This window comes from Chanos chanos, chromosome 4 (assembly GCF_902362185.1).
Source record: "Chanos chanos chromosome 4, fChaCha1.1, whole genome shotgun sequence".
Classification (NCBI taxonomy): domain Eukaryota; kingdom Metazoa; phylum Chordata; class Actinopteri; order Gonorynchiformes; family Chanidae; genus Chanos; species Chanos chanos.
This window is the reverse complement of record NC_044498.1, coordinates 53,097,548-53,117,923: the sequence shown is the minus strand read 5'-3', so window position 1 is coordinate 53,117,923 and position 20,376 is coordinate 53,097,548. Positions and strand designations below refer to the sequence as shown.

Sequence of the window (20,376 nt, the reverse complement as noted above, 5' to 3'; positions counted from 1 at the left end):
AGCATTATTAAAATGCCTGACTGCTTGACTGACACCAGCAGCTTGGTTAGAGAAATAACACAGCTCACCAGGTGTTGATACAAGTAGACATGACCAAACCCTCCTGTTCCAAGTCTCTCCTTCATAACCCAAGCCCCGCACACCTGGTTCTGTCTGAAAGGTGGTTTATCCATCTGCGTGAAGCAAAAGTTGAATTGCTGCGCCGTTACACTAAAGCGATCACTGAAGAAGAAACATGTCTAGAACTATTGTATAGCATGTATTGTATATAAAATCGTTCCCATAGATGACATTCTTGGAACACGACGCCATGTAGTAGCATCAGTGAACGTTAAGTCACTTTCCAACATATACCACCCGTGAAATAGATTCGCCTTCATGACATTATCTTTTATAATTAGCTAACCTTGCTCCCTTGCTTGTAATGTAAATTCAGCTTTACAGACTAGCAACGATATGAGTTCAACTTGTTAACTGCCCAAGAGAGACGCTGAAGCAAGCCCTTTGCGAATGGCTAGGTTAGCTAACATTAAAATGAGCTAGGTTAGCCATGTTGACTTACCTTGGGTATTCAATCTGTATTAGCTAGCTTGCTCTAACCGACCACATTTGATTTCGAAAACAGAATGTCGTGATAGTATAATATACTACTCCATGTAAAACAGCAGCAATATCCATTTCATTTTGATACAATATGTATTCAGGACGAGCAAGAACTTCCAAACTGTTGCGAGAGTTGTCCTGATAGTTGAGTGGCTAAACGTAAACAACTTGATTTGGAGCCGGAGGGAGTGTTTCGATTAAGCTAGCTGGGTAACCGGGATAGCTAACATTAGCTAACGAACTATGTCACCTATTACGACAACCAAAAGCCACTAATTGTGGCCAATGGCTTTAAAGGCCACTATGCTTGTTCGGTAGGTGTTAAGAATACGGTCAGATGCTTCTAATTTAATTACTTAAATTTAAATGTATCCACCGAAACAGTTAGGCCAACAACCAAGCATAAATTGAGGTAAAATCGAAACAACTATGCTGCGCCTGCGCAATACATGTGATCTGCTGACGTACACACAAACAGGGATAACATTGTATCAGATCAAAAATCCCCAATCATTCATGTGATTAATTAGCAATAAAATCACACGGGCATGAAAAGGCTAACTTGTCATATGGGTATAGCTAGTATATGTAGACGAACTTGATCCTCGTTATTAACTTGATTGTAAACTCTGTTCTGTACTTTAGATTTTATTAAAGATATGACCGCAATCGCAGATATTCATATTCATTTCATACATTCATTTCATATCCGTTCGTAACAACTTCTGCTTTTTGTCTGTGTTGTGAATGGCGTGATCAGTCGGTGTTTATTATCATCGTAGAACACAATACTTCACATGCGCGCTGCAGTTATTTATTACTCATTTAACGCCGATTTATAACACGGAGACGTGCGTGGAGGATACACAGCAGCATGTCACGGTTTTCATAACCAATGTTCATACATTTTAAAAATACAACATTTAAAAATACATTTTGTTTTCAGTTATTATCGGAGGGTGGAAAGAATGGACAAGAACATTGATCTCTCTTTTAATTTGCTTCGCGCCCTCTGTTGTTTTCGTACCTGATAATTGTATATATATATATATATATATGTGTGTGTGTGTGTGTGTGTGTGTGTATTATTAAAAATAAACAAAAAGAACAACCAATTACAGCAAAATAATGTGATCGTTAAGATATCAAATCACAAGGCATCTTTGCAGTAACTAGTCAGTCAACGAATTTGCTCTGTTTACCAGAAATCAAACTACAAACACTTGATGTGCCGGGGAGAGCCGCTTTAACAACAACAATAACAACAACAACAACAATAATAATAATAACAGCGTGGGCTAAGGCTGCTAAGAGAATAAATTGTTGTTGGTGTGTTATCAGATTAATAAACTGAAACTTTTGATTATGACATCTTTTTTCGCTGTCTGTCAGTGTGTGTTTGTATGGTGTGTACTTTGTTCTGTTTCACTCCTACATTTGAAAATCTAATAATTCATGTTGCCTCCGTTTCAGTGAAAAGTTCTCCATGTGATACCATTATATATCTTACTCTGACAAGTAATAAATACTAATCGGCTAAGTAACATTGACACTCAAATAACACTGAAAACCTAATAGAGACTAAACCACACTAAACACTAAAAACTAATAAACACTACAGTACCACACAACATTAAGATGCTAAACAACCAATAAACACTAAACAAGACAAAACACTTAATAATAATGCATTTTATATAGAGAGTGCTTCTCAGGGTATTCAAAGATGCTTAACATGCATAAAATAATCATAAGAATCAGTACTGTAAAAAGCATATAACACAGCATTAATCACACATTAAAAGCAATTTTGAAGAGGTGAGTTTTGAGAGATGATTTGAACACGGACAGTCGGGTGCAGTCTCGGATGTGTCTGGGGAGGGAGTTCCAGAGGGAGGGGGCAGCTATGGAGAAAGCTCTGACGCCCCAGGTCCAGTGCTTGGTCCTGCATGGTACAGACAGGAGATTGTCATCGGAGGAACAGAGGCTGTGGGAAGGAGTGAGGAGAACTACAGAACTAACATCCCCAAAATAACACTAAGAACTACAGAGCTAACATCCCCAAAATAACACAAAGAACTACAGAACATCCATAAAATAACACTAAGAACTACAGAACATCCATAAAATAACACTAAGAACTACAGAACTAACATCCCCAAAATAACACTAAGAACTACAGAACTAACATCCTCCAAACACAAAGAACTACAGAACTAACATCCCCAAAATAACACTAAGAACTAAAAGACTAATACTCACTGGAGACAAGACATGACCGGTGAAAAATGTCTGTTATTTCAAAGACATTATTTTTACCAGAGAGGCGTACTTGAACATTTTGGTCTTCTTTTTGTTTTCCATTGAATCATGTTTTACTTTTACTTGACATCAGCATGAATTAGCAGAAAACTGGGAAAACACACAGAGCACAGACCTTCATACATGACAGACAATGTGATCATATGCAGCTGTGGTGGTCCTACTATAACACCCATCTGAATGACTATTACCCATCTTACATTCAGTGAACCAGGTTAACATGGGCCGCTTTTTACATTTGATTGTTTTACTGCAAAATAAAAGTGTATTTTTTTCAAATAAAAGTTACTATATATACCTCAAGTTGTTGTGTACGCATGGAAATTAAAACAAGTTATCTCATTATTATGGTTTAAGAACAATGACCCATCAAAAAAAGTCCTATGGCACAACTTGCCCCATGGTAGGGGTAAAATGAGCATGGGGTTGGGTAAATTGAGCCCTGTAGGGGTATCACCTCTCAACTCATGATAGATGGTGACACTTTCTGAAGAGCTCAAACCAGTTGTGACCAATTGTGAGTGAAAACTCATTAAAGTAATAAATTTGCATGAAAAATAACCTAGGGTTGTAACTGTGTAATACAAAAATAAGTTATTTAAAAAGAGCTAACCTGCTCTCTTTTGCTTGGTCCAGTTTTCAGCAATAGAAATGCCTTTCTTGCCTGCTAATTCAAATGCCAGTTCTGTGCATTTATGGGATTTAATCCATGAAACTGTACTGCAAGTTTCTTGATGTGGCTGGCAAGTTAAAACTCTCTGTTATCATCAAAATCTGATGAGCGTTTGCTAATCTGGCATAACCTGTTCTGGGAACTTCTCCTTTACTTGTTTTGTTGATAAACCTCTTCAGTGTCATCCTGTCTGTCTTGTGGTTCTTTGCCACAGACCAAATGGACCGCCCCTCTAAGGTTGCCAAATTTTACATGGAGAAATAAGGGACTGGCTCAGGGAAAGGCTGGGATATAAGGAGTCGAGCGACCCTGTGTAGTCCGCTCCGCTCGGACACCTGCAGTGTGCTGTTTAAGGTCAGACATCCCTCCATGCACTATTTTATTTTCCAATACAGATATTATTATATGATAAGGGACGGGTGGTAACCCTACCTCTGACGCTTGCCTTGCTGCTCTCTTTAGATCATCCAAGGAAGCTGAGCCTCTATTTGCCTTTCTTTTGGACTGCCTTTCCATCTGTTACTCTGTACATATGTAGCCTATCAAAACTTTTGGGGGTAAACTGAGCCATTTGACTCAACTTTGCCCCAGCATCACTGGCACATTTTACCCCACAACCTCCATTTTGACAAAACTCTTTCACACAGTGGCTCAGATCCACAATTACGCTAAGTTTATGACCTTGTTTTGTAGCTTACACTGACTTAACTCTCGCTCACTCACTCATTATCTAAGCCGCTTATCCTAATTAGGGTCGCGGGGGGTGCTGGAGCCTATCACAGCACTCATAGGGCGAAAGGCGGAGAAACACCCTGGACAGGTCGCCAGTCCATCGCAGGGCAGACACACAGACAAACACACACATTCATACCTAGGGGCAATTTAGTGTCTCCAATTCACCTGACCTGCATGTCTTTGGACTGTGGAAGGAAACCGGAGCTCTCGGAGGAAACCCACGCAGACACGGTGAGAACATGCAAACTCCACACAGAAGGGACCCTGGCCGCCCTGCCGGGGACCCGAGACCTTCATGTTGTGAGGTGACAGCGCTACCCACTGCGGCACCATGCCGCCCCTGACTTACCTCAACATGAAATAATGTCCAAAACTTATTTATTTTAATTAAGATACAAGACTTATATCTTTAGTAACACGATGAATTCACTTGGCATGACAAAAAATCTTTTTTTTTTTTTTTTGCTCTGGTTTGCTTACCACTCTATCCATGTGCTTGAGTCCAAGATGGATTGAGTAATGTGAACTATACTTCCTTAATTTGTGGTCACATTAGTACTTTTGTTTATGGTTGCCTAGATACAAGGGGTGGCTCATTTTACCCACTCACTCAACTTACCCTGTTCTCCCCTTCCACCATTCTGACACAGGGTTTTAAGCATTGTTACAGAGAGCTGGTTCACACAGAACAGAACATCACTTGGTCCCATTATCACTGCATTATTTTACATTAGTCATTTAGCAGACAATTATCCAGGGCAGCTTCCAAGACAGGCAGAAAACAAACCAAGCATACAGCCATTAAGGAGCTGTCTGCTGCATAAGTGTCACTACTGAGTTCAGTCTCGGGCCAGATACACATGAAACTGAGTTCAAGGAGAACAAGGGAGTGAACTACATGGGGTTCAAAAAGCCCCCATGACATAAACTGTTGATATAAACTATTGATATAAACTATTGAATTCCAAGCATCAAAATTAAGTGCAAGATAGTACCAGTCATAGAGAAGGAATTCTGCATCACAGAAAGAGTCAACAGAACATAAGTCCTAATAGTTTACTCAGTGCATGGAGGAGTGTTTCCATGGGTTGATCTGAGAGCCAACATCGGGGACTTAAATTTGATTCAGGCAGGTACAGGGAGCCAGTGGAGGGAGATGCAGAGTTGTGTGACATGTGACTGCTTTGACTGATGGAAGACCAGATGTGCAGTGGCATTTTGAATCATCTGGAGGGGTCTGGTAGCACATGCCAGCAGACCGGCCAGGGGAGAGTTGTAGTAGTGGAGTTTGGAGCCTGAACCAGGAGTTGGGCTGCATGCTCTGAGAGATAGGGTCACATTTTCTTTATGCTGTATGGGGTGAATCCACAGGATCAGGAAACTACTATAATGTGGTCAGTTAGGATCAGCTAGTCAACTATCATCACTTGGACGGCAAGTGTGAGAAGGAGTCGCGCTGGACAGAGATGTCGTGATGAATGGAGATGACTGACTGGGATGACAGGGAGTTCCACTGTTGCCAGCTTGAGCTGGAGGTGCTTTTATTACACAGGCCTCAAGAAATGTCTGACAGTTTCCTTGTACGTGATGTTGACCATTGTAGACTATATTTGTACATGTTTTCAAGGTTTTTTTTTTTTTTTTTAACTTCCATCATATTCATCGTCAAAATGTCCTTATCATCAACCACAGTTTCTTATACATGCTGTATTTGGGTCTGAGGGAAATGAGTCATTCTCACCTCTTCTGCAATCTGCTCCCAGCTGCGTCTCCTCACACCTTCCCTTTTCTCTGAGTATCTCACCATGTCCTCCCTTTTCAACATGTCGTCTGTGTTTGGCTCACAGTAACTGAGGAGAGATTTCGTCTTTGACTGATAACGCTCACTTCCAGCCATGTCTGATCTCATTTTGTTGTCATCCAAGAATCTCTCGATTCCATTGCGGAGAGGAGCACAGTTTAATGACATAACATAATGGTTTGTATTTGTGGAAATGCGTTGTAAGTAAACACCCTTAGCTGTCCACACAGAGTTAGGCTCAGAGATCTCAGGGATGAGATCACTACAAATCAAACATGGATGAAAAGTTCATTTAATTTTCAATTTACTAATAGACATGGGTTCATAGCATAGCAAACACTAAATGCTCATGTAAACATACACAGAGTTTTGTTTTCAAATCAAACACACACACAGTTTTGTTTATCTCAACACCTGTTGTAAGAGTTTATTTCAGTAGAGCATATTGGTCAAATGATAAAAGAAATTTTGGTCAGCATAACTTTTGTATCTTACAGCTATAAACCACAGACTTTCACCAGTTTTAATCTGTCAGATTAATCCTGTATGACACACCTCTGCCTGCGTGTGTGTGTGTGTGTGTGTGTGTGTGTGAGAGACAGATTGCATGATGTGCTGGTTCTCTGATTCATTAGGAAGGTCCCTGATTGAGACTTGCAGTCCTAAAGACGACAGTTTTCCACTATTTCAGTTCATGGCTAATTATAAGTCCAATAAAATAAAAAGTCCTCCTCTACCCTTGTGAGATGTCATGTCCACAATCTCTCCTGCCAATAAAGTGTTTAGTGTTTACACTCTGTACTGGTCTATAGAATATGAGTGTTTATACTCTGTACTGGTCTATAGAATGTGAGTGTTTACTACTCTGTACTGGTCTATAGAATGTGAGTGTTTACACTCTGTACTGGTCTATAGAATGTGAGTGTTTACACTCTGTACTGGTCTATAGAATGTGAGTGTTTACACTCTGTACTGGTCTATAGAATGTGAGTGTTTATACTCTGTACTGGTCTATAGAATATGAGTGTTTATACTCTGTACTGGTCTATAGAATGTGAGTGTTTACACTCTGTACTGGTCTATAGAATGTGAGTGTTTACACTCTGTACTGGTCTATAGAATGTGAGTGTTTATACTCTGTACTGGTCTATAGAATATGAGTGTTTATACTCTGTACTGGTCTATAGAATATGAGTGTTTATACTCTGTACTGGCCTATAGAATATGAGTGTTTAGACTCTGTACTGGTCTATAGAATGTGAGTGTTTATACTCTGTACTGGTCTATAGAATGTGAGTGTTTACACTCTGTACTGGTCTATAGAATGTGAGTGTTTATACTCTGTACTGGTCTATAGAATATGAGTGTTTATGCTCTGTACTGGTCTATAGAATATGAGTGCTTGTAGTCTGTACTGGTCTATAGAATATGAGTGTTTAGACTCTGTACTAGTCGATAGAATATGAGTGTTTATACTCTGTACTGGTCTATAGAATGTGAGTGTTTATACTCTGTACTGGTCTATAGAATATGAGTGTTTATACTCTGTACTGGTTTATAGAACATGAGTGTTTATACTCTGTACCAGTCTATAGAATATGAGTGTTTATACTCTGTACTGGTCTATAGAATATGAGTGCTTGTAGTCTGTACCGGTCTATAGAATGTGAGTGTTTATACTCTGTACTGGTCTATAGAATATGAGTGTTTATACTCTGTACTGGTCTATAGAATATGAGTGCTTGTAGTCTGTACTGGTCTATAGAATATGAGTGTTTAGACTCTGTACTGGTCTATAGAATATGAGTGTTTAGACACTGTACTGGTCTATAGAATATGAGTGTTTATATTGTGGAATCTGTGAATGAATGTGTACCTGTGTGAGCTGTAATTACAACTGTCATTTTTTAAATTTTGGCCAGAGGAATCATGAGTGAGCAGTACCTTTATGAAACAGCATCATATCTTAAATGTAAAAACAGACCTGGCTCAACGGTGTCAGCGAGTGAAGAGATGAATGTGAATTAAACTGCAGACTGGGATTAATGTGAAATTAATGAGAAGAAACAGACATGAGACCGGCGGTACGCAATGCTTATGTGACGTGATGTAGTCGTGTGATGTAACTGTCACTGTTCAGTGAGAAATTCACAGACGGCCTGAGACGCTGGCATTGTTTACGCTGCAGACACACGCTCCAGGGAGTTTTTCTAAAGTGGCATCACAGGAGGAACTTGTGACACATGCAGAGCTTGCAGGATGTCTGTGAACATGCAATCTAACGATACCGTGAACAGACCCACCACGCCGGCATCCGGTCCTCATTAGAAATGAACTGGCAGGGTATATGTTCATGAAACATACCTTTAAAATTCTTGGGCACTTTGTGGTTATGTTCAGAGCTGAGGAGATGTCGCTGAAAAGAGTAAACAATCCTCTTACAAATGCTTCCCGTTGCACAGTCAGTTTCTCTCTTTCTTAGACAGGAGGTTTGAGTCAGTTCACATGAATCATGACAACAGTGTCTATAAGTGTTGCGTTTACTCCCCCCGAGTTTCATATGAAGCATGTTTCAATCTCTCGGACTCTGGCCAATCAGAAGCCCTCAGCGCTCTATAAAACACAGGATCCTCTGCCTCAGGACACAACAGACCGACAGCCTGAGCTCTGAGCCCTGCTGAGAGAACAAAGGCAACAGCAGAGAACCCAGCCTTACTTTAATAAGAGAGAAACTGATCTCAGACTGAAGGTAAGCTCTGACTCCTGTCAGTTATCATCTTTCATAGTCTGTTTTGTGCCTCATTCCTGTGAGGGCTCATTTCTTCTGTTGTCTTTAGGTCATAGTGTGTATCTCACGGTCAAGAGCCAAAGCCTTTAGTGTGACAAACATGCACTTCTCTAACCAATCAGTAAAAATGTTTGTACAGTGTGTGTATGTCACACCATTCTGGACTAATTTTGGCAAGAAGCCATGTAAGTTTGAGGAGCCACCCATAATTAAAACCTGCAATGTATTAAGACCTACATGAAAGAACATCTTCATCGTTATGAGAGAGCAGAGAGCTGCTGAAAAGTGAGGTGTTACGGGGGAGGTCTCAGCATTCGCTGTAATATAAGCCAAAGGTTCTGTCCTCCACACTAAGTCTGTTGGAGACAATTCTTCATTCAGTATCAGTGGTGTTTAGACAAGTATTTACAATTTTAGAAAGGACATCTCTATAAAATCTCAATAAAATCTCTATATCCTCGTGTATGTGTGTGTGTGTGTGGGAGGGGAGTGTGTGCGTGTGTGTGTGTGGTTAAGTGTGTGTGTTTGTGTGCGTGTGTGTGCGTGTGTGTGTACGTGTGTGTGTGGGAGGGGAATGTGTGTGTGAGTGTACATGTGTGTGGGAGGGGAGTGTGTGTGTGTGTGTACGTGTGTGTGTGTGCGTGTGTGTGCGTGTGTCTGTGTGTGGGTGCGTGTGTGTGTGTGTGTACGTACGTGTGTGTGTGTGTGTGTACGTGTGTGTATACGTGTGTGTGTGCTTGCGTGCGCATCTGTGTGTGTGTGTGTGTGTGTGTGTGTGTGTGTGTGTGTGTGGCTGGAAGGGGGTGTTTGTGAATGTGTGTGTGTGAACGTGTGTGTGTGTGTACGTGTGTGTGTGTGTGCGTGTATGTGTGTGCGTGCATGCACATCTGTGTGCGGGTGTGTGTGTGTGTGTGTGTGTGCATACGTGTGTGTGTGTGTGGCTGGAAGGGGGTGTGTGTGTGTGTGTGTGTGTGTGTGTGTGTGTGGTGTGTGTGTGTGTGTGTGTGCGTGTGTGTGTGCATGTGTGTGTGTGTGTGTGTGTGTGTGTATGTGTGCATGTGTGCATGTGTGTGTGTGTGTGTACGTGTGTGTGTGTGTGCGTGCGTGTCTTTGTGCGTGTGTGTCTGTGTGTGTGCGTACGTGTGTGTGTATGTGTGTGTGTGTGTGGGTGGCTGGAAGGGGGTGTTTGTGAATGTGTGTGTGTGTGTGTGTGTGTAGTGTGTGTGTTTGTTTGTGGGTGGCTGGAAGGGGGTGTCTGTGAATGTGTGTGTGTGTGCTGTGTGTGTGTGTGTGTGTGCGTGCGTGTGTGTGTGTGTGTGCACATGTGTGTGTGTGGGAGGGGAGTGTGTGTGCGTGTGCGTGTGCGTGTACGTGTGGGTGTGTGCGTGCATGTGTGTGTGTGGGTCGGTGTGCATGTGTGTGTGTGTGTGTGTGTGGTGTGTGTGTGTGTGTGCGTGCGTGTGTGTGTGTGTGTGCACATGTGTGTGTGTGGGAGGGGAGTGTGTGTGCGTGTGCGTGTGTGTGTACGTGTGGGTGTGTGCGTGCATGTGTGTGTGTGGGTCGGTGTGCATGTGTGTGTGTGTGGGAGGGGAGTGTGTGCGTGTGTGGTTAAGTGTGCATGTGTGCGTGTGTGTGCGTGTGTGTCTATGTGTGTGCGTGCGTGTCTGTGTGTGTGTGTGTGTGTGTGTGTGTGCGCGTAAGTGTGTGTGTGTCTGTGTGTGTGGCTGGAAGGGGGTGTTTGTGAATGTGGGTGGGAGGGGAGTGTGTGTGTGTGTGTGTGTGGTTAAGTGTGTGTGTGTGTGTGTGTGTGTGTGGTGTGTGTGGTGTGTGTGTGTCTGTGTGTGTGTCTGTGTGTGTGCATGTGTGAGAGAGAAAATGGGCACACGTGTTTCTGTGTGAGTATATGTTCTCATTTCTGCAAAATGTTTCTAGAGAACCACCAAATAAGGAAGAGGATGAGGCTGAAGTGGCTACCCCTCCTGACTCTGACCACATGTCTTTTCCCCATCATTACCATGGTAGGCCTGAGAAAAGCGGAACTGAAGATTTTCTTACCTTATAAGTGATAGAATGGAAATATCAGAGACTGATTTGTATGTATTTACTGTTGAATGTGTTTGTCTCAGGCGTCTGCTTCGCGCTGGTCGACACGTCGTTCTCATAGACCTGGTGAGTTTACGCCGTCTCAGCTGCTCTTCTCAGGGCTCTCTCCTGTTCATGACCTTCTTTGACCTTTAATATCTTCTCAGTGTTCTCTCCTGTTCATGACCTTCTTTCACCTTTAATATCTTCTCAGGGCTAAAAGTGAAGTCTTTGCTTTATGTCTCATCTCTGTTATTCACCGTAAGATTGTCGGTATAAATGACCTTTTACTCCAAACTCACTGTGTGTTTGCTCTTGTGGACTAAGCCCCGGCTGGTGAGTGTCTCCGCGGTAACGGGAGAGATTACAGGGGCACGGTGTCAGAGACAGAGAGAGGACACACCTGTGTGCAGTGGAGCTGGGTGGACCGCCCTGGCTCATATAGATATGGAAAGCACAATTACTGCAGGTAAACTACATTCTACTCCTTACAGTTTAAAAACCACAACCTTTCTCTATTGTACTTCTGTGTTTGTTCTCAAAAAAACATGTCATTTTCATAATTCTGTAATTACCCAGTTGGGGCCAGTAAGTCATTCTGCTCCCAGAGCAGTTTTGTGTGTACAATACCTTCTTAGTCCCGCCTCTTTATCCTGCTCTGAACACAATGATTGGTTGTCTGTGTGTCAGTTCTCCGTTTTCTCACTGCTTACATGGACATTCAGGAATCCAGATGACAGGAGCAGACCGTGGTGCTGGGTGGTCAATGGCAATGAGCTAAAGCGGGAATTCTGTAATATTCCACAGTGCAACCCGGAACCCGTCCCGAAAAAAACTGCCATGGATGATGGTAAATCCTGCCTAACACGGAATTACCTGAGTCGCTATTATAATATTTTTATAATTATGCTACAATTATCACTTGTATCACTGCTCCAGTAGACCATTACAGTTACCACTGAAAACCACTGATAACCACAGTTAACCACTGATAACCACGGTTAACCACTGATAGCCACGGTTAACCACTGATGGCCACGGTTAACCACTGATAACCACTGATAGCCACGGTTAACCACTGATGGCCACGGTTAACCACTGATAGCCACGGTTAACCACTGATGGCCACGGATAACCACTGATAACCACGGATAACCACTTATAACCAATTATAACCACGGATAACCACTGATAACCACGGTTAACCACTGATAACCACGGTTAACCACTGATAGCCACGGTTAACCACTGATGACCATGGTTAACCACTGATAATCACGGATAACCACTGATGGCCACGGTTAACCACTGATGACCACGGTTAACCACTGATAACCACTGATAGCCACGGTTAACCACTGATGGCCACGGTTAACCACTGATGACCACGGTTAACCACTGATAGCCACGGATAACCACTGATAGCCATTACAACACAATGACTACTTCCAAGCGTTACAGCTCATAATGATTACGAGAGGAAGAGGAGAAAAGCCAAATGACCTGAGTGACACACTGTTACATTTCAAAAACAGTTCAGTTTCTCATATCACTACACCTACCCCACTGATGTGCAGGCTGATAGTTTTTTATGCTGTGTGATTTCTGTGATCACCACATGACGTGAAGGGTTACCGATCTTTCCGCCTGCAGAGACCACATGTGGGGAGCGACGTCTGCCCACGCGCAGAAAGATCGTCGGAGGATCGGTGTCGTCTGTGGAGACCCAGCCGTGGATCGCGTCAGTTTTCCACAGGCGTTCCTTCCTCTGCGGCGGGAGCCTGATAGCACCGTGTTGGGTCCTCAGTGCAGCTCACTGTTTCTCTGAAGGGTAAGAAGAACTTCACCTCTATGTATTTTACATTCACTCACAGTTCAGTTTTCACAGTTAAAAGCTGGCTTGTCCATCCAGAATACTTAGATGGAAAGTTAATTCTCACTTGTGTTTTTGTCTTGTCACTCGAAAGACGAACCATGAAAAAAACCCGACATCTCTCTGTGTCTTTGGGGAAGGACTACATCAATCAGACGGAACACAGCAAAGAACAGCATTTCAAAGTGGAGCAGCTCATTATTCATGAAGACTACAACTCTGAAAAAGATTTTAACAATGATATGGGTACAGTGCTTCCATACATCCTGAACAAGTTTGTCAGCACAGGACCTGGTGTAACTTAACTGATTGGATGTGGCCACAGAGCTAAATGAAAATGAAAGCTCAGTTACAACTTGATGTCTGGAAACCCATGACACACAGGGCAGACAGGGAACACTGGTGTTTGAAACAACGCGCTGGCGTGTTATAGTGGTGCATGTAATTCATCCTGTTTTTTTCAGCTCTGCTGAAGATCATTGGTGAAGACGGTCAGTGCGCGGTGAAGACCAGATCAGTGAGGACGGTCTGTCTGCCTCCAGAGAACCAGATGCTACCCCCTGGTCTCTACTGCGACGTTGCTGGCTATGGGAAAGAACGATGGGGTAAGACAAATCTTTTCCCCTCTGTTGTCATGAGAGGCAGAATGAAAGAACACGTAGTGAGAGGGAAGGGTTGTGTCTTCAGAGGGAGAGAAGATTTTATCTGAAATACGTCCGTGTGTATGAGTCGAGTCTCACGCAGGTCTCTCCACATGCTCAGACTCACATAGTGCTCCCCATTAAGAAGAAACCCTCATGCTTCAAATAATCTTTGTTTTTCTAGCAGAATTCCTGTGTAATGTGTAAGATATCGGAAAGCCCCATATGAGACAGCCACATTCTGAGATGCAACTTTCCAAACATGAATAAAGTGATCATCTGTCCCCTGTGATGTCATAGAGATTGACCCGTCAGGATACTGACATCACTGCACCGTTCATTCACAGCAGGCTTAAAGTGACCGGCAGTGTTTGTGTTCTGTGCTGGTGGTCCAAAGTAGCAGCTCAGGTTCGCTCAGAGACAGTTCAAATCTGATGTCTATTAGATGCTTATATTAGATGTTGATGTTTCATCCACGTGGGTTTCATTCTTATCCAGGCATTTCTTTTGTCTCTGTAAGGTGGGGGGTACTCCAAGGTTCTGAAAAAGACTCAAGTGAAGCTGATCTCACAGCCAGTTTGTGAGCGCAACGATTACTATGGCGACAAGATAACCGAAAACATGTTCTGTGCGGGCAGTCCGGACTGGACGACTGACTCTTGTGAGGTAGGTTGGACTTTTTCAGCCCTGGCTTTATTGTCAGTATCATATTTGAGTGGACACAGGCTCCAGAACGTTAAAAAGCCAAAGGAGCGAACCTTACGGCCGTCATCAGTGGATCCTTTGTGTTTCTACACGGTGTTCCTCACAGGGCGACTCAGGAGGACCGCTGGTCTGTGAAGTTGGAAATCGCATGTTCCTCTTTGGCATTGTGAGTTGGGGAGAGGGCTGCTCAAAGAAATTTCGACCTGGAGTCTACACCAGAGTAACAAACTACAACCGCTGGATCGCCCTTCACACGGGCTTGCCCTCATTCACCGCAGGCTCCATGTACCCAGAGAAGTGAGAGCCCTGTGCAGGCAGCGTGTGGGCTTCTCACAGGGACGCAGCTGCTCTGGCTTAGTCACTGCACTATGCCAGTCACACAATGCGCTGGGTTTGCATGCACACGCTAAAAGCTCTTACCTTAAAGCCTAAAAACGAACAAACAAACAAACAAAAAAACGAAAAAAGACAAACTTAGCCCTGGCTTACGGCAATGTTCTTACATATTAAAAATTCCTATCAGAGGTGTTGTGTGGAGCGCAGAGAGACTCTCCGGTTTAGGATTACGTGATGTAGGGCTTACTGTGAATTCTTTCCTCTTTCTTTTTTTTCTTTTTGCGTTCCATACATTGCCACATAGTTATAGGAAAAGCAAATGATGATGTTTTTCTTGAAAAAAGGTTTGAGCGACTCTAGCTGTGTAAAGGTGGAGGAACTGAATTTGTTTGATTCATCGGAATGTGATTTATTTGGATGAGTATTACAAAGTATGTTTGACATGTACCTAGATAGATAGATAGATAGATAGATAGATAGATAGATAGATAGATAGATAGATAGACAGATAGATAGATAGATAGATAGATAGACAGATAGATAGATAGATAGATAGATAGATAGATAGATAGATAGATAGATAGATAGATAGATAGATAGATAGATAGATAGATAGATAGATAGATAGATAGACAGATAGATAGATATGGTGTTTTTGATACCTTGAATGTAACTGAGTGCATACCTTATTGTTTGATCTATTTATTTTTCCAGATGAAATAGCATTTATTTATTTTTGATGCCTTTGATAAAGTTTTATTTTTCTACTCCATTTGGTTCTGTTATTTAAGCATCCGCTTGTGAAATTTGGACCGTCCCTGTATCATAAGCTGTTATTGACAGAACTCCCTGATATTTTATTATTTATGCTGAAGAGAGAATAAATGTATTTGCTCTGCAGAACTGTGGGTGTAGTTTCTGTTGTGGTGAAAATTCAGTAAGTTCAGTAAGTGTTTTATAGATTAAAAAAATGCCACATCCTCATCACTAACTGATTGTGAAATCTGAATGAGTTTGACTGAATAATTGGGAAAGATTCTCTCACGTCAAACTACTCCTTTGGACCCATCATTACTCTTCCCATCATTACTCTCCCCATCATACTCTCCCCATCATTCTCTCCCCATTATTCTCTGCCCATCATACTCTCCCCATCATACTCTCCCCATCATTACTCTCCCCATCATACTCTCCCCATCATTACTCTCCCCATTATACTCTCCCCATCATACTCTCCCCATCATACTCTCCCCATCATACTCTCCCCATCATTACTCTCCCCATCATACTCTCCCCATCATTATTCTCCCCATCGTACTCTCCCCATCATACTCTCCCCATCATTACTCTCCCCATCGTACTCTCCCCATCATACTCTCCCCATCATACTCTCCCCATCATTACTCTCCCCATTATGCTCTCCCCATCATACTCTCCCCATCATTACTCTCCCCATTATACTCTTCCCATCATACTCTCCCCATCATTACTCTCCCCATCATACTCTCCCCATCATACTCTCCCCATCATACTCTCCCCATCATTACTCTCCCCATTATACTCTCCCCATCATTACTCTCCCCATTATACTCTCCCCATCATACTCTCCCCATCATACTCTCCCCATCATTACTCTCCCCATCATACTCTCCCCATCATTACTCTCCCCATTATACTCTCCCCATCATACTCTCCCCATCATACTGTCCCCATCATTACTCTCCCCATCATACTCTCCCCATCATTACTCTCCCCATTATACTCTCCCCATCATACCCTCCCCATCATACTCTCCCCATTATACTCTCCCCATCATACTCTCCCCATTATACTCTCCCCATCATACTCTCCCCATCATACTCTCCCCATCATTACTCTTCCCATCATTACTCTCCCCATCATACTCTCCCCATCATTACTCTCCCCATTATACTCTCCCCATCATACTCTCCCCATCATTACTCTCCCTATCATACTCTCCCTATCATACTCTCCCCATCATTACTCTCCCCATCATACTCTCCCCATCATTACTCTCCCCATCGTTACTCTCCCCATCATACTCTCCCCATTATACTCTCCCCATCATACTCTCCCCATCATACTCTCCCCATCATTACTCTCCCCATTATGCTCTCCCCATCATACTCTCCGCATCATACTCTCCCCATCATACTCTCCCCATCATACTCTCCCTATCATACTCTCCCCATCATTACTCTCCCCATCATACTCTCCCCATTATACTCTCCCCATCATACCCTCCCCATCATACTCTCCCCATCATACTCACCCCATCATTACTCTCCCCATTATGCTCTCCCCATCATACTCTCCCCATCATACTCTCCCCATCATTACTCTCCCCATTATACTCTCCCCATCATACCCTCCCCATCATACTCTCCCCATCATACTCTCCCCATCATTACTCTCCCCATCATTACTCTCCCCATTATACTCTCCCCATCATACCCTCCCCATCATACTCTCCCCATCATACTCTCCCCATTATACTCTCCCCATTATACTCTCCCCATCATACTCTCCCCATCATACTCTCCCCATCATACTCTCCCCATCATTACTCTCCCCATCATACTCTCCCCATCATTACTCTCCCCATTATACTCTCCCCATCATTACTCTCCCCATCATACTCTCCCCATCATTACTCTCCCCATCGTTACTCTCCCCATCATACTCTCCCCATCATTACTCTCCCCGTCATACTCTCCCCATCATACTCTCCCCATTATACTCTCCCCATCATACTCTCCCCATTATACTCTCCCCATCATACTCTCCCCATCATACTCTCCCCATCATTACTCTCCCCATCATTACTCTCCCCATCATACTCTCCCCATCATACTCTCCCCATCATACTCTCCCCATCATTACTCTCCCCATCATACTCTCCCCATCTCTGCTGGTGGACCGCGTGGGCCTCCTGCGTCCGGGGTCACGCCCTCTGTGAATGCAGCTCTGTGAGGGGGAACAGGGCGTCCTCCTCTGCAGTCACAGGACAGAGGATTTTGGAAAACAGCATGTGGACAAGCATCCATCATTACTGTTATCCTGATGAAAAGCAGCTGTTTCCTTGAGGTTCAACAGCTAATAAAACAAATATCCCACACACACTCTGGGGGAGCTGGCCGGATAGACTGTGGATGGAGAGATGAGTGGTTGTGATAATAAGTATAATAATAACTATAATAACTAGAATAAGTCTGAGCTGTTTAATGACATTTTCAATGACAACGTTTTTAATGTCTGACACATAACTTGTACTACATTGCTATGTATTATTACACGCTCATTTCGAGAGAGGTTACGGATTATAGTTGTAATGCTGTGTAACCACTAGAGGGAGTTAATGGACGGTTTAAATTTGTCTGAGAAGTCACACCTGCAGACAGAACATGGAATAAAAGGTAACGGTGATGGTTTTGTGATGGGACAGTGTCAGGCTCCTGTAAGTCTTTGAGAGCCTGTGATTGGCTTTGTCAGGGCAGAGGTCACACGTGTCTCTGGGCTCTGGGTTTCACTCACAGTCAGATCATAGGTAAATTATACAGCTAAATCACACAGTGAAATAGCACAGCTAAATCATGTGGTGAAATCACAGGGTGAAAGAAATGGTTCCACAGTGAGATACTAATACTACAGCACTCCTGTTCCCACTGCTCATTCTGCTTTTGGGTAAAAGCTGGGACCCATCTTTACAAAGTAGGTTTAATTTGACCATAACTTTGATGATGGCGAATGCCTTTTACTGATTCTGATGCCCTCACGCTGTTCAGGGAGTAGACAGTCAGAGCTCCAGTAACACTGTTCTCAGCCCTGCACAGAGCTGCTCAGACAGTCAGAGCTCCAGTAACACTGTTCTCAGCCCTGCACAGAGCTGCTCAGACAGTCAGAGCTCCAGTGACACTGTTCTCAGCCCTGCACAGAGCTGCTCAGACAGTCAGAGCTCCAGTGACACTGTTCCCAGTCCTGCACAGAGCTGCTCAGACAGTCAGAGCTCCAGTAACACTGTTCTCAGTCCTGCACAGAGCTGCTCAGACAGTCAGAGCTCCAGTGACACTGTTCCCAGTCCTGCACAGAGCTGCTCAGACAGTCAGAGCTCCAGTGACACTGTTCCCAGCCCTGCACAGAGCTGCTCAGACAGTCAGAGCTCCAGTGACACTGTTCCCAGTCCTGCACAGAGCTGCTCAGACAGTCAGAGCTCCAGTGACACTGTTCTCAGCCCTGCACAGAGCTGCTCAGACAGTCAGAGCTCCAGTGACACTGTTCCCAGTCCTGCACAGAGCTGCTCAGACAGTCAGAGCTCCAGTGACACTGTTCCCAGTCCTGCACAGAGCTGCTCAGACAGTCAGAGCTCCAGTAGGACTGTTCCCAGCCCTGCACAGAGCTGCTCAGCACCTGCTGTGTTTTGTCCAGTGCTCAGCCGGCAGTAAACCGTTTTGTCTCATGGACTCTCATGCTTTTACAAACCCCACCCACCTCTGACTGTCTGCAGATAAACCCCTCCCACCTCTGACTATCTGCAAGTAAACCCCACCCACCTCTGACTGTCTGCAGATAAACCCCTCCCACCTCTGACTGTCTGCAAGTAAACCCCACCCACCTCTGACTGTCTGCAGATAAACCCCTCCCACCTCTGACTATCTGCAGATAAACCCCTCCCACCTCTGACTGTCTGCAGATAAACCCCACCCACCTCAGACTGTCTGCAAATAAACTCAGCATAACTGATGTGCAGAGTCACAAACTTTTGAAAACACTTGGAAATTTGTTAAATTATAAGTATCTGTTAAATGGATGATATGGACCTGTTGACTCTGAGACACCATAGCTTTTGTCATCTGCTTTTTTCTTTGTTCAGTTGTAACTGTTAGCCTGTTGTAGCCTGTCAGAAAGTCCTTATAGCTACTCATATGGCTGGACCCCCCCCAGCCCCCCCCCCAAGTCTCCCTTGGCTCTAACCTCATGTCTCACCCAATCCAAAAAAAAACACTTAACGCAGTATCACTGACTGCATGCACAGATGCTTAACACGGCACCACTGACTGTGCACACAGATGCTTAACACAGCACCACTGACTGCATGCACAGATGCTTAACACAGCCTCACTGACTGCATGCACAGATGCTTAACACAGCCTCACTGACTGCATGCACAGATGCTTAACACAGCCTCACTGACTGCATGCACAGATGCTTAACACAGCACCACTGACTGCATGCACAAATGCTTAACGCAGCACCACTGACTGCATGCACAGAGCTGCTTCTCCTCTGGGCAGGTACATATATGCAATTTCTCTGCCCGACTGCCGTAAGGTCACATGTACGCAGTTTCTCTCTGCCTGACTGCGGTAAGGTCACATGTATGCAGAGCCTGTGTGGTGAAGACAGAGTCTGTGTGGTGAAGACAGAGTCTGTGTGGTGAAGACAGAGCCTGTGTGATGAATGTAGAGCCTGTGTGATGAATGTAGAGTCTGTGTGATGAATGTAGAGCCTGTGTGGTGAATGTAGAGTCTGTGTGATGAATGTAGAGCCTGTGTGATGAAGACAGAGCCTGTGTGGTGAAGATAGAGCCTGTGTGATGAATGTAGAGTCTGTGTGATGAATGTAGAGTCTGTGTGATGAAGACAGAGCCTGTGTGGTGAAGACAGAGTCTGTGTGATGAATGTAGAGCCTGTGTGATGAATGTAGAGCCTGTGTGATGAATGTAGAGCCTGTGTGGTGAATGTAGAGCCTGTGTGATGAATGTAGAGCCTGTGTGATGAATGTAGAGCCTGTGTGATG

General features: G+C 43.8%; 1 protein-coding gene across 1 annotated transcript; it reads left to right on the top strand.

Moving 5' to 3' along the window:
• The first annotated feature begins 10,844 nt into the window (after positions 1 to 10,844).
• Positions 10,845 to 14,524, top strand: plaua (plasminogen activator, urokinase a). Its single transcript, XM_030772453.1, has 9 exons — positions 10,845 to 10,940; positions 11,049 to 11,091; positions 11,332 to 11,473; positions 11,730 to 11,854; positions 12,634 to 12,835; positions 12,972 to 13,123; positions 13,342 to 13,482; positions 14,039 to 14,184; positions 14,330 to 14,524. The coding sequence occupies exons 1-9, from the start codon at positions 10,845 to 10,847 to the stop codon at positions 14,522 to 14,524; spliced, it is 1,242 nt and encodes a 413-aa protein (XP_030628313.1).
• The last annotated feature ends 5,852 nt before the right edge of the window (positions 14,525 to 20,376 follow it).

Bases quoted from the DNA above. Each gene is read 5' to 3' on its own strand.
- plaua (XM_030772453.1), top strand. From the start codon at position 10,845: ATGTTTCTAGAGAACCACCAAATAAGGAAGAGGATGAGGCTGAAGTGG. The intron at 10,941-11,048 runs GTAGGCCTGAGA...TGTTTGTCTCAG, and splicing joins TTTTCCCCATCATTACCATG to GCGTCTGCTTCGCGCTGGTC. The intron at 13,483-14,038 runs GTAAGACAAATC...TGTCTCTGTAAG, and splicing joins CTATGGGAAAGAACGATGGG to GTGGGGGGTACTCCAAGGTT.